The 13,394-nt window shown below is 46.0% G+C and overlaps 1 protein-coding gene across 2 annotated transcripts in view; it reads left to right on the plus strand.

The window, feature by feature from the left end:
- UNC5C (unc-5 netrin receptor C) overlaps positions 1 to 11,794 on the plus strand; it is a 388,870-nt gene extending 377,076 nt beyond the window's left edge. For both annotated transcript variants that reach the window (XM_079773660.1, XM_079773661.1), the window contains 2 exons: positions 7,090 to 7,268; positions 8,275 to 11,794. In XM_079773660.1, coding sequence (XP_079629786.1) covers positions 7,090 to 7,268; positions 8,275 to 8,440 — 345 coding nt within the window. In that variant the 3' untranslated portion in view covers positions 8,441 to 11,794. The remainder of the gene's footprint in view (positions 1 to 7,089; positions 7,269 to 8,274) is intronic.
- Positions 11,795 to 13,394: the final 1,600 nt, after the last annotated feature.

Here is a 13,394-nt window from a genome sequence, read left to right on the forward strand (position 1 = left end):
CATAGGATGTCCTTAAAAGCTTTCTACAGGTCCTTTTTGTTAATAACATGATATTTTTAATGGACACAGAGAGCTAGATACATCCTATATAATAAAAGGCTAATATGCAAATCGACCAAATGGCGGAATGACTGGTCATTATGACGTGCACTGACCACCAGGGGACAGACGCTCAATGCAAGAGCTGCCCCCTGGTGGTCAGTGTGCTCCCATAGGGGGAGCACCGCTCAACCAGAAGCCGGGCTCAAGGCTGGCGAGCGCAGTGGCAGTGGCAGGAGCCTCTCCCGCCTCTGAGGCAGTGCTAAGCCGTCAGTCGGACATCCCCTGAGGGTTCCTGGACTGTGAGAGGGCGCAGGCTGGGCTAAGGAACGCCCTCCTCCAAGTATACAAATTTTGTGCCCTGAGCCTCGAGTAAAGGAATAAAATAGGGAATCCTTTTTGAAAAACAAGTCTTTTACTTTTTATGACATAAATTGAAGGATCATGTTCTAATGTTCTACAACAGATCTGAGTCCCAAATATAAGGTTAATGTAAGTAATGTGCACATGGAGTAACTTTCCCCAAAGCATCCCCTGTTGTGCTACATCCCCACTCTGCCACCTCTCCTCCCTGCCCCCTTCTATCCTTAGGGAGCTCGCCTACCTTTTTGGAATCATGTGCTGCCTACTAAGGTGGAGGAAGAGAAACTGGCCTCTGCCCCCACCCCTCCTTTTTTCTTCTCTTTCCCTTTCCTCCGTGTTGAAAGGAGACATCTCTGGGAAAGATTGTTCTCCTAATATAAGAAGATATGCCAGAGACAGGGTGGGTGTGGGCAAATGGGTGAGGGGGTCAAAAGGTGCAAATTTCCAGTTACAGCAAAGTAAGCCATGGGGATGTCATGCAGAGCATGGTGACTGCAGTTAATAATAAGGTATTGCATCTTTGAAAGTTGGTAAGAGAGTAGATCTTAAAGGTCCTCATCACAAGAAAAAAAAGTAACTATATATAAGAATGGATGTTAACTAGACTTACTGCGGTGATCATTGCACAATCTACACACATGTTGAATTATATACATAGTATAAGGCTCTATGTCAATTATACCTCAACTAGAGGCCTGGTGCACGAAATTCGTGCATGGGGTGGGGGTGTCCCTCAGCCCAGCCTGCACCCTCTCTAATCTGGGACCCCTCGGGGGATGTCCGACTGCTGGTTTAGGGATCGGGCCTAAACCGGCAGTCAGACAACCCTCTCACAATCCGGGACTGCTGGATCCCAACCGCTCGCCTGCCTGCCTGCCTGATTGCTTCTAACTGCTTCTGCCTGCCAGCCTGATCACCCCCTAACCACTCCCCTGCCAGCCTGATCGACACCAAACTGCTCCCCTGCCAGCCCAATCACCCGCAACTGCCCTCCCCTGCTGGCCTAGTCTCCCCTAACTGCCCTGCCATATCTTGTGGCAGCCATCTTGTGACCACATGGGGGTGGCCATCTTGTGTGAGGGTGTGATGCTCAATTTGCATATTACCTCTTTAATATATAGGATAAAGATAATTAAGGAAAAAGAAAAAAAAAGATGTCTCCTTCCCCAGGATAGGATAAATGTTCCAGAAATAAAAGTAACATCTGCGGATTTTCCCAGCTACTTGCCGCACTTTGCCTTTCTCTGCTGTGATCCTCACTCAGTTCAGTTGGTCACTTTTCTGTGTCCCCACTACAGAGACAGCAATACACACTGCTATGTATACGCACTCTGTGTGGAAAGGGGGGCGCATGAGGGTATCAAGGTCTCGTGTCCCCTGGCCCCCAGGGCTGTGGTTTGACAGTGGACACCCTGCTGGGAACAAAGGACGCGGGATAAGCAGAGTGATCAGAGGCAGCTCGTCCAGGGCCTCACGGAGCTCAGGTCCGTGCTGTTTGCTGAGCTCCAGAGCCCGGGATTGTCATATTTTAACACTACAGCGGGACAGCACATGATTTAAAGACGACTTCTCCCTGGCTGTCTCGGCGCAGTGAGGAATGAAATGTCAGGCTGTGCAGCAAGCCGAGCTCCGCATGTTGTATTTAAAGACTGTCTTCCTTAGCCAGCCCGGGCGGGGAGCTTGGCAGCCCCCAGGACGCTCCATCCCTCTTTCCCACAGCTGCCGTGCGGTCATCATTTCCTCCTGGAGTTTCGGGAGACTTTTGACTCATAAACAACTTTAGTCACAGACCCCGTGACAGGGATCAGGAATGAGCTGGGTGACAGGGTGCCATGGCAACCGCAGGGCCCTCAGCACAGCCCTATCTCCCACGCACAGCACCACCCCTGCTGGCTCCGGAGGGTGTGTTCACTTTCCCGGCCCAGCAGGTCTGCAAAGTTCAATAACCACCCAGCCCCAGCCACAACAAAGGCTGCAGGATTTTGGAGGGGGCGGGAGGGCTGCCCCTTTGATGCTTGCTTTCTGTGCAGCGGGAACGCTGGCTGTGTGATGAAAAGGTGGATCAGATGCGCAGAGAATGAGAGAGCCACGGAGGCTCTTCCCCGCTAGGTCCGCCTCCCCCGCCCTCCGAGGGGAGAGACAGCTCTGCATAGTGTGCTCGCCACGTAAGGGCTTCCTCGTGCCGACGTGGGGGGAAGATGATTTCTGTGGTAACGTGGTGGCCGGCAGCTCAGAGAGGCCAGCCTCAGTCCCATCGAAGGCCTGTGCCAGCCTGGGACCAGAGGTAGGGGCAGGAATGACCGCAGTCAGACGACTTTGGGGATTAAGGGGCTCTGTGCCGCTCTTATTTCTGGGTCACTGAGTCCCACTGTTGTTAGCATTTGAATGTGGTGCAGGTGGCCCACCGAGGGGGTGGGTTCTGAGGTTGGAGAGTGAGCCTCAGCTCTGAGCAGCTTGCTCTGGAGAGCCTGAGCCCCGGATCCTCATCAGAAGCTCAGACCAGGGGTGTGATGGACAAACCATAACCAAGCAGAGGGAGGCTCCATCTGTGAGGTCTTTCTTCTCACGGGGCTCCTTCCTGGGGTCCCCCGCAAGCTGGCAGGCGGACAGGGTTGCAGTGGCCATGCCCTGCCTCCCAGGCCTGAGCTGACTTGCCAGGAATGTGCTGCTCACGCCCCTCCTCCCACCAGCCACCACCTCTCAGGACCTCCCCAGCCGTCCTTCACAAAGAGACGTGGCCCTTGGCCTCTGTAGCCAGGCTGAGGACCCTGCCCGCCAGGGAGGCCAGGCTGTGCTTGACATAGACCATGGTGATGTCAGGAGCCGGCCATTGTCCCTCTCCAAGTGCTTTGGCCAGAGATTCCTTAACTGGAAACAAAGCCCGAAGGCTGGCAGAGATGAGTTTAAGAATGAAAATGTCTGCCGGCTGGTGTGGCTCAGTGCTTGAACCAGGAGATCACTGTTGATTCCTTGTCAGGGCACATGCCTGGGTTGCAGGTTCCATCCCCAGCTGGGGGGCTAGGCCCCCAGTAGGGGGCATGCAAGAGGCAGCTGATAAATGATTCTCTCATCATTGATGTTTCTATCTCTCCCTCTACCTCTCTGACAAGAGAAATATATAGATATATTTTAAAAGAATGAAAATGTTTGAAAAGTATGGGCATAAATGAATGTCAAAATGTAAATGAGAAAAGTTTTGTGTGTGTTTTTTTAGAGGGATGGGAGAGTAATAAAAGGGAAGCTACCCATCACCGCCAAGAGAGAAACATACCTTCTTCAGGCCTTCCATTCAGTTTTAGCTACAGAGGGAGATCTTACAACCCCTGTTCACTATTAATACACAACACTTTTGTGTACACAGAGAATAAATAATATTTAAAACGTTCAAAGTAGATTCACTCTGCTATAGCCCTCCCGTCTATTGGCCTCTTCTGTTTTCTGCACTCTGTTCAAAACGACCATTGGAAAGCCTGGGTTTCCTCGTTGGCTTTCGGAAGAGTCAGAATATGGGAGTGGGAAGTTGAATCTGCTGCGGACTGGGTGCTGAAAACGCGTGTCGTCACCCATAGCAGCTGTTTGGTTAATGGTGAGAAACCATATGCTTAACTAAGGGACTCACAACATCAAAGACAGATGGTACCAATATCACCAACGATTATTGTAATAAGCATTCTGTGAGTGTAAACTCCGCTGTTACCTGGAAGTGAAGGAAGGGCTAATAGGAACGGAAATTACTAGATGAAATTTAAATGTAACCAGAGGTGTATTTTTCTTTACCACCAAGGCTGTTGTCAGCCATCTGATAAGAGAGACAAGACATTATGCCCTGTTGGGCTTGTTTCATCCACACAGAAGTAAACAGGCACAGCAGCCCGGACTAGGGACCCAGGCTGGAGGGGCCACCTGAAGTGCTGATGGTTCTCTATTCATTAGGAAAAGGATAGGTGAGCACAGTGGTCGGCAAACCGCGGCTCGCGAGCCACATGGGGCTCTTTCTTTGGCCCCTTGAGTTTTTAGCAAAGGCCAGCTTAGGAGTACCCTAATTAAGTTAATAACAATGTACTACCTATACAGTTTCAGTTTAAAAAATTTGGCTCTCAAAATAAATTTCGATCGTTGTACTGTTGATATTTGGCTCTGTTGACTAATGAGTTTGCCGACCACTGGGTGAGCAGACCTTCCTGAGAGCCACGCCTGCCTGGCCCTGGCCTCTGCCTTCAGCATTTAGCAGTGAGAAGAGCCACACTCTTAGTCACCTTTAGTTGGCAGGAAGCTCCACACACGGCTCTGTGGGGTGGGCTTCTGCCAGACACTGGCTTCAGACCCTTTCTGCGCTAGGCACAATATTTTCTTTCATTTCAACAAATACGAGCTCAGTAGCTCCCAGGTGCTGCGTATCACAGGAGTTCTGAGGATGACAAAAAATACTCTCATCTCCAAGAAATCTGAGCAATCAAAGGAAGTAATATATAAATACGGCCAACGTGCATCGGCAGACCCTGAGGGCTGCGGAAGAGCTGGGGGAAGTGCTGTAGGCCTCCAGGTTGATGGGTGTATTTGCTCCGGGGAGGCTCAGGGGACTTGGTTTTGGTCCTGACTTTGAGGGGTTTGCACGGCAGAGATTATCTTAAAGGAGGTGCTAGGGACAGTGAGGGATCCAACCTGAGGAAAGTTTGAGTCACGTCAAGGCAACCTGAGAAAGACCAGGGTCAGCGTGTCAGGCGGTGGGAGCACATGGGTTTGGGGCCCTTACGTCATGTCAGGCCTAGCTCTGCATTGTATGGGCTTCCCCTCTGGGATCTCATACCGGCTGACAAGGTAGATGGCGCTGCTACCCCTAACGGCCTGATTAAAAGTCGGGGCTCCCTGTGGCAGGAGGGTCATGAAGTCTTTCTGAATGAGCGGGGGGGGGGGGGGGGGGGGGGGAAGAAGCAGCCGCTTGGCACGTTAGAAGATCAGTGTGGCAGACGGGGGTGGGCTGCAGGTACGCAGGAGGAAGTTACTGTGGCCCACGGCAAGAAGAGTCTTTGGACAGCGCTGTACCAAGCAGACCCCTCCCTCTAAGAACTTACCCTCCAGGGAGGCACAGTCAGCGAGTGGTTGTATTTGAGGGACGTGGTGGTTTCCTCGGGACTGGTGTTACTGCCCACACAAGAAGCAAGCGGGAGCTCCCTGTGGCTGATGGCAGTAAGCTGTGGAACCACCACGCGCTTTCTCTTCACCTTCCCCTCCCCCACCCGGACATACATGGTTTCATGCCTGATGTGAGTTTGGGCACTTGGATTCAGACATCCCCAACGTAAATCCACTGAGGAACCCCAGGCGCTCTCTCAGGGAACGCTTCTGCTTCCCTTTGTGGGAGCCCCGTGCCCTGGAGGACAGGAGCCCTCTCTCCTCGCGGCCCCTGGGAAGGAGCTCTGTGCCCGCTGAAGGGACAGATTTGTGGGTCATGTTTTCATTCAGGGATTCCAACTCCCGTTGTTGCTTCTGTGTTTCATACCAGTCTTTTAAAATCCTGGCATGTGCTGCTGGAGTTAACACAAAGGAGCAAATGAAATCCTGGGCGGCTCCACTTGCCAAGCTTTGGGTTTGGAAGCCAAACACTGTGATGGCAGCCAACACCACTGCGTGTATTAAAACACAAAGAGTTTTGTTTAGCGCTCCTGTGCGTGTGCGCCCCGGGCGGTGGGATTACACACGCCCCGCCGTGACCACTGGCTGCTGATCCCGGAACGCAGGGTGCGCTGTCAGTCAACACTGGGACCCAGGCGGCAGCGACCCCCCGCGTACAGGAGCAGCAGGGGGTGGGGGCTCTGGGCAACGGTGGCACTGACCCCTGAGCTGAGCAGCGCCAGACACCAGAGTCTCCTGGATGCTTGAAGCTGTGTGTGTCTCGTTTATCCTCCAGCAACTAATTATGTGCACCAAGGAGCTACCTGCTTTAGAAAAAAAGAGAGAGAGAGAGGTGACATTTAAAGTAGATTAAGGAGATTTTCTTCTGTTATTGCTTTAATCGTTCCCAGGCAACATTTGCTTTTGCTTTTCCAACCAGCAGAAGATCAGAAAATGATTAGAGTTTCTCCTACAGATGAAATTCAGATCTTTGCATTTGTGCTGTTTTATGAGCTGAAACTATTTTAAAAGCCAATTTATGGTTTTCTCTACAACAATTCGATTTAAACAAAATAAGGGTGTACAGTCATTGGAAGATTCCATTAGCAGCTTGCCCTATGGCTATATATTGTGCTCACCATTTTCTTCCAAAAAATTAGTCTTAATTTGATATCATTTAGAGAAGAGCTGTGTTCGTTTCGTTCAGCAAAAGCAGCCGGAGCCATCTTCCTCGGAGGTTAGCGCAAGAAGGTACTTGGGCATTTGCCTGGGGCTTCCCCCTCAGGGTCAGACAGTCTCTCAAAGCTCTGAACTTTTGGCCTTGTGATCTCAGATCTGTTCAAGATCTGTTCACTCATAAATCCAAGGCTCTGCAAAGTCAGCCCAACATGCACCTTTCCTCTCAGCCCGGTCGCAGATAGCTAATCACAGCTCTCAGCCAGGAAGAAGCCGTTCTTACTAGGAAGAACAGTAGCCCCCATTCTCTTCTTACTGCTCAAAGCGAGGCGTGATGGTGACTGGGGCTGCTTTTGTCTCCAGAAATAATGCTGTGTTGTTCCTGTGCCTGAACTACAGGAACCTACTGGCATGGACTTGCCTCTGCTGGATCCGGCGAGCACCATCACCACCATGACAGGCCCCAGTGCTTTCAGCATCCCTCCCCCGATCCGGCAGAAGCTCTGCAGCAGCCTGGATGCCCCCCAGACAAGAGGTCACGACTGGAGGATGCTGGCGCATAAGCTAAGACTGGACAGGTGGGTGTGGCCAGATGCCAGGACTAGTTCTGTTAGACAGAAGGCTCCAGGCTGGTAACGGTTAGACACAGGGCAGCATTCTTTTTCTTTTTTTCCATCTATACATCTATTTACTTTCCTTCTGCAAACGTGCATTAAGCTTCTTCTTTGCATCGGGCACTATGGTTTTGCAAACACGTTGTTGAGAGACATTCTGGGCTTATCTGACATTTACAAGTATCCAAGTTTTGTGATTCACTCTGCAAAGCTGATGGGCTGAATCCCCCTAAGAAATATGTCCCCTCACTAAAGTAATTATTGTTCTCCATCTCCTGTAGAGCAGGACCTGCAGCTGCATGAGTCACTAATATGCAAAACGCAGCATTGACATTCAGTTACCGGGAGACCTCAGAGGCCTCTTCCTTGTAAAATGTTGCCATCGCTACCAAGCGGGAGACATGGCGCGACCTGTCAGAGATGATCGGAGCCTGGGCTGGAAAGAAAATATAAGTCTCTTGATTTCCTGTTTAGGATGTGACCCATGCACATGTTGTCTCTTAAATTACCTTACTCAGAGTTGAGGTTAACAAAGTTAAACCTTACATTTCCTGTCTGGGGCTGATCTAATTAAGTACGGGCTAGTTATTTAGGATGGTTCACTGTAAAACACAGTTTCTCTCTCAAGTGGGACCTAGATTCTTAACAGGCAAATGGACAGACAGAAGGGGTCGTAAAAAATAAAGAGAAAATTGCCCGGCTGGTGTAGCTAAGTGGGTGAGCATCGACCTGTGAACCAGGAGGTCACCGTTCGATGCCTGGATTGTGGGCTCGATCCCATCACGCAGGAGGCAGCCGGGTCCATCCATGATTCTCTCTCATCAATGATGTTTCTATCTCTCTCTCTCTTCCTTTACCTTCAGTTTGTTGATTTATGAAATCAATAAAAATATCTATTTTTTAAAGTAAAGAGAAAATAGATCTGTAAATAATGCCATTAAGCAGCACATTTGCCCATTCCCAATTATAGGTACTTGAATTACTTTGCCACCAAGTCGAGCCCAACTGGAGTAATCCTGGATCTTTGGGAAGCACAGAACTTCCCGGATGGAAACCTGAGCATGCTGGCAGCTGTCCTGGAAGAAATGGGAAGACATGAAACCGTCGTGTCTTTAGCAGCAGAAGGACAGTATTGACCCACGCTGGACTGGATGCACAGGGAGTCTGTGGCCGTCTGGGGATCACAGCTGAGGAGGAAATCCAGACCAGACCAATGAGCTTCACAGGCAAGATGGCAGCTGGAGAGAGAAGGAAAACAGATACCAACTACTGCTCTATACGCCCGCTTTATGGGACCTCATCACCGGAGTTAAGAACAATTATGTACATTTGTACCTTGAATTTAGAAACCAACCTAATCTTCCTCTTTGTTGGGCTGTATGCTCTGTGGTACAGGATCTTACAGTTTCCTAGGAAACGCTTTTTATTGCTATCCAGATATATGGATAAACTTTCTTAACAAACCCAATTTCTACAAACGTTGTTTACATCAAATTGGACAGGGATGCAGACACTGTCCATGGCTCGTTCTATTTTTGTTTAAATCATTTGAAGTTGAAGCTGTGGACGGTTTGTTGTGTCTATTTCAGATTAGTGATTCACAGAGAAATCACAGACTTTTGCTACAAATCATGTGCATCAAGTGTCTCAGATAATCCTCCCATCAGTGTTCTGTTTCTAGAACTCGTAAAACCAGTGTTACTGTTTGTATCAGGGAAGTGGGGAATCTAAGTGTGAAGGAGAAATAACTAAAGACTCCTTATTCCTTCAGGACACCCGCCTGGTGCCCTCTGGGAATAACGCTGCAGCATTGCAGGAAAGACAGTGACTCATGTTCAACCACACAAACAAGCATTTCTTCACAACATGTGTGTTTGTAATATGCAATTTGAAGTGGTGTTTTTTTTTTTAAGGTATCATTATTATCATTATTATTATTGATGAGTATTTACAAGTATTCTAGTGAAAGGCTTTTCTTTTAGCTTCGGTTTTTGTTAGCAGTACTGTTAGTATTTAGGTATTGACTAGACCTGCTTCACCTTCTCCCATAACAAGGTGGGCGTGGTCACCAGTTTAATTAAACAGGCATTGCTTCCTTGACCTTTCATCTTTTCCCATCATTCTGCCCCAGCAAGGTAGTGAATGCTTAATGGCTTTGTCCATCTGTTCTTGCGGCTTGCTCAGGCAGGGTCTTTCTCCTCTGAGTCCTCTATTCAAGTTCACTGAATATTGGGGTCATGTGGCCCCACACTGACTCCCCTCAGGACTCTTTCTCCCTTAGAGGCAGCGTGTCTGAAGGAACGGCCTCTGAAATGGAAATCAGGAAACCAGTTCTCATGCTGGGTTTGTCATGGTCTAGCGGCGCTACTTTGGGAAAGTCATTCAACCTCCCTAGACCTCCGTGTCCTCACCTGTAAAACAGAGGGGTGGGATCAGATCATCTCAAGGTTCCAACATGCTGGACCTCCACTCCAGTCCTGTTCTTTAGTGTGAAGACCACAGTGGGCTCTGAGCTGGGTCATTTAAAGATCCATCAAGGCTAGACTCTTGTCCAGGCTACATTATGCTTTTCAAATTGTTCCAACTTGCAAGACAATTATTCTAACTTGTAACATATTTGTTATGCTTTCAAGTCTTGTCTTTGTGTCACTGAATTATGCTGTTCCCTGAGAGATGGCATCCTTAATTATCACTTTCTTTCCTCTCTTGGAACTATTTGCCTTCCTGGTTAGTAGCAAATTATGTCCTATTATTGTCTTGGTCAAAATTTTTAAATTTAAAAAATTAACTGAAAAATAGTTCATCAAGGGACTATTTTGTATAACCTATGATATTTCCTTCGGACCATCACAGGCTCTTTGTTTTAACACAGGGACTCCATTCATTCAGCAGGTGGGGATTAGAGAGTTAAGAGCCCCATGGCCTAACCAAGATTGAAAAACAAGAACCCACATGTATGAAGAAGAACCTTCAAAACATGGCTGTGGTTTACTTTTGGGCTAGAGGTGTCCAGGTTGCTGAATGGATTTGAATTAGAAGTAATTTCATGCATTTCTCCCTTCTTTCCACGTATATTTCCTCTCCTGAGTATGTTGGTGACTTCTTGATATTTCCAGCCCCCTCCATCTTTGTCATTGAGAAAATATTGATACCTTGATATGGATGGAGCCTTTTCTTCCAGACCTTTTATTTCTCATTTTCTGTTGTAGGTATGCATTCCATAACCAGTCTCTCTCAGGCCACTCCCTGCACCATATATAAAATATGTTACACTTATCATGAAAGGGAAAGATTGCACTAATAAACAATTTCAGTGGATAATGTCTGTACCAATGCATATTTGACCAAAAGATAGTAAAATTGTATTCTACATAAAAAATTGTAAATATATATTTTTTAAAGTGGAGGAGAAGAGAGCTATTATCCATTGCTGCATCTTGAAATAACTTCTCAAGATTGCTCATCATTACTGGTTTGGGGGGTTGTCATCTATGGAAATCAAGAATTAGGAATCTGAAGGCTTCTCAAAGGAACTTTCATGCCTAGTGAAAAGTAGAGAGGAGCTAATAACCAGCTACCCAGAAAACCCATTCAAAACTTGAACTAGAAAAAAATCATTAAAAGTCATCAATGCAGAAATATTGAACGTAGCAGGCAGGGACTATATCATCAAAGCCATCGAAGGCCTTTGGCGTTCACTTCAGATGTTTCATGTTTTGGGATTCAGCCTCCCAGCACCAGAAACAGGAAGAGTGGTTGATTCTTTATTAAGTAAGGTGCTCATCTACCATCTGTTGTAGAACCCTGTTATGTTTCCTATCAAGTGAATGGCAACTTCCATGCGTATAACGTACCACTTGTGTCAGATAATCTTCACTATGAATTCTGATTTCCTTCTTTGGAAAAATGTAATAGCTGTTAGTTTTCTCTCAAACTTAGAAGCTCCAGAGCCAACATTTCATTTCAAGGGAGTCACTTCATCAACCATTCTATGTGACTAGTCCTGCCTTTCATGTTTATTTAGCTTGTGCAGAAAGACAAGGCTAACTGCATTTGGAAGGGAAAACCTATCACTTGTGCATGGTGCCATCTAGTGGTGTATAACACAATCTACCTTCAGCTTAATATAAAAACTCACTAAGAGTTGTTTGACAAAGGAACTGAAAACCTGCAGAGTCAATAGGGCCTTTATAACAAATAGATGTGCGGACACTTCACTTCAAATATAGCTTTCGTATTCTCATTTTTTTTTCTTCTCAATTAAAGTATCCATATCAAAAATTGCATGTCATTATGAGCCTATTATGTCATCAACTCATTCCTACATGACACATCTCAAGTTGGATTTTGATAATAGAAATACATAAACATCTTTATAAAACAGTCTTTGAAGAAATGTCATTTTAACATTTATATTTTTCATTGGGCTTTATATTAAATCTTTATTTTAAATCTCCTACTTTTGGTCCTCTAACATTTATTTCTGGAAATGTGAGAAGCATCCACTTGGAAAGAAATGTTTTATGTATGAAAATGAGTATGCTATGTCTAAGTGATTGAAAATTGTGCTTGTTGATCAATGAGAGAAAAAAAGAAGCTTCCTTCTTCTGAATTTGGGGATCTAAAGGCAGAAGTTTTCTTTTATTTCTTTTTTTTTTTTCCCTCACCACACTCATTCAAATTTCCTTAAAGTGATCTGGAAGGAATAGAAGTTGGATTCAGAATTGATAACTGGGCACAAGGTGATGCAAATGTGTAACACCAAGGTCCTCACAGCGAACAGCCTTTTCACACACAGTGTGACTACCAACGTGGATATCCACCTCAGTTACCTAGAAAAAAACCATCCCACATCAGCAGTGGAGGCTCTTCCAAGGCAGGGCAATGTCTTGGATGAGGTGTCCAATATTAAACTGCTTGACCATTGGCTATTTTCATCTATACTTTTCTTCTGTAGATTTTCAATTCACAACATTCAAACAGTAGACCATTCTTTAGGAAGACATCAGGGAGTCTGAGTTCAGGACACTCTGGAAACTACACATCTAAGCATATATTTGAATGGCATTTCTCCTATGTCCTTCAAGTAAGCGTTCCAATAATAGAATCAAACTTTTTACTTCTCTGGAAAGGATCAGACAAGGCTCTTTTCTTATGTATCCTATTTGTCTCCATCAGGGACACAGCTGTGCTCTTGGTCCACTTACTCCTCTGTCATCAATGTATGAGGAAGGGAGCCAGTCAGGGGATCACTATCTCCCCAGAATTCACAAGTGAAAAAAAAACATATGAAGACCTGCAAGAGAGTGTAAAGGAGGTGGGAAAAGTTTAGAGCTTCAGGTTGAATGTCAGCTTTAGCTTTTGCTGAGCAGTTGCTCGAGACAACTTATCCGTTTCACTAGGAGACCTCAGTACAACTCCAAGGCTGATGCAAGAAACAGCTGAAATGAAATGGGTTTTCATCCATCTTCTTTGAGAACAGAGGAGCTTTTTTGAATCAGAATGTTTTCGCTCAAAGCCAATTATTTACAAAGATGATAATAGTCAATGAGCATTAAAATTTATAGATCCAATAAGGGAATATTTTTATTATCTCAAGGTAATAAAACTTTTTTTTTAACATTTCGAGTGCCTCGTAGGACCAACTATTACACATTGGGTTTTTTGTTTGTGTTTTTGTATATTCTTTTGTTTTCAACTTTACAGAGCTAATGTTGACTAAAATTCTTAAAACTTTGCCACTGTGCAATGAAGTGCTGTTTCTCTACCCTAAGAAATCTATTTGTATAATCTTTGACTGTAATGATCATTTTGAAAGATTTCCCTTGTATCGCTAAAGATTTTTTTTAATGGAACAAGGCATAAGAGGAATAAATACATTGTAAGCAATGTTAATTTAAGCCTATGTCCCTACAGGTCAAGTAAACCAAACAAAGTCATAACTATTTCCAGAATTCATGCCTGATAACTTGCTATTTTTATAAAGTAGGGAGATGGCTTTATATGTCACTGGGTGGGTTTTCTCCATAGACCAAGTCTAACAATGAACTTCCTTATCCTTTAGTCTTATCAACCTATGATTGCCCCCAT

Source organism: Cnephaeus nilssonii, assembly GCF_951640355.1.
Source record: "Cnephaeus nilssonii genome assembly, chromosome: 1".
NCBI classification, from domain to species: Eukaryota; Metazoa; Chordata; class Mammalia; order Chiroptera; family Vespertilionidae; genus Cnephaeus; species Cnephaeus nilssonii.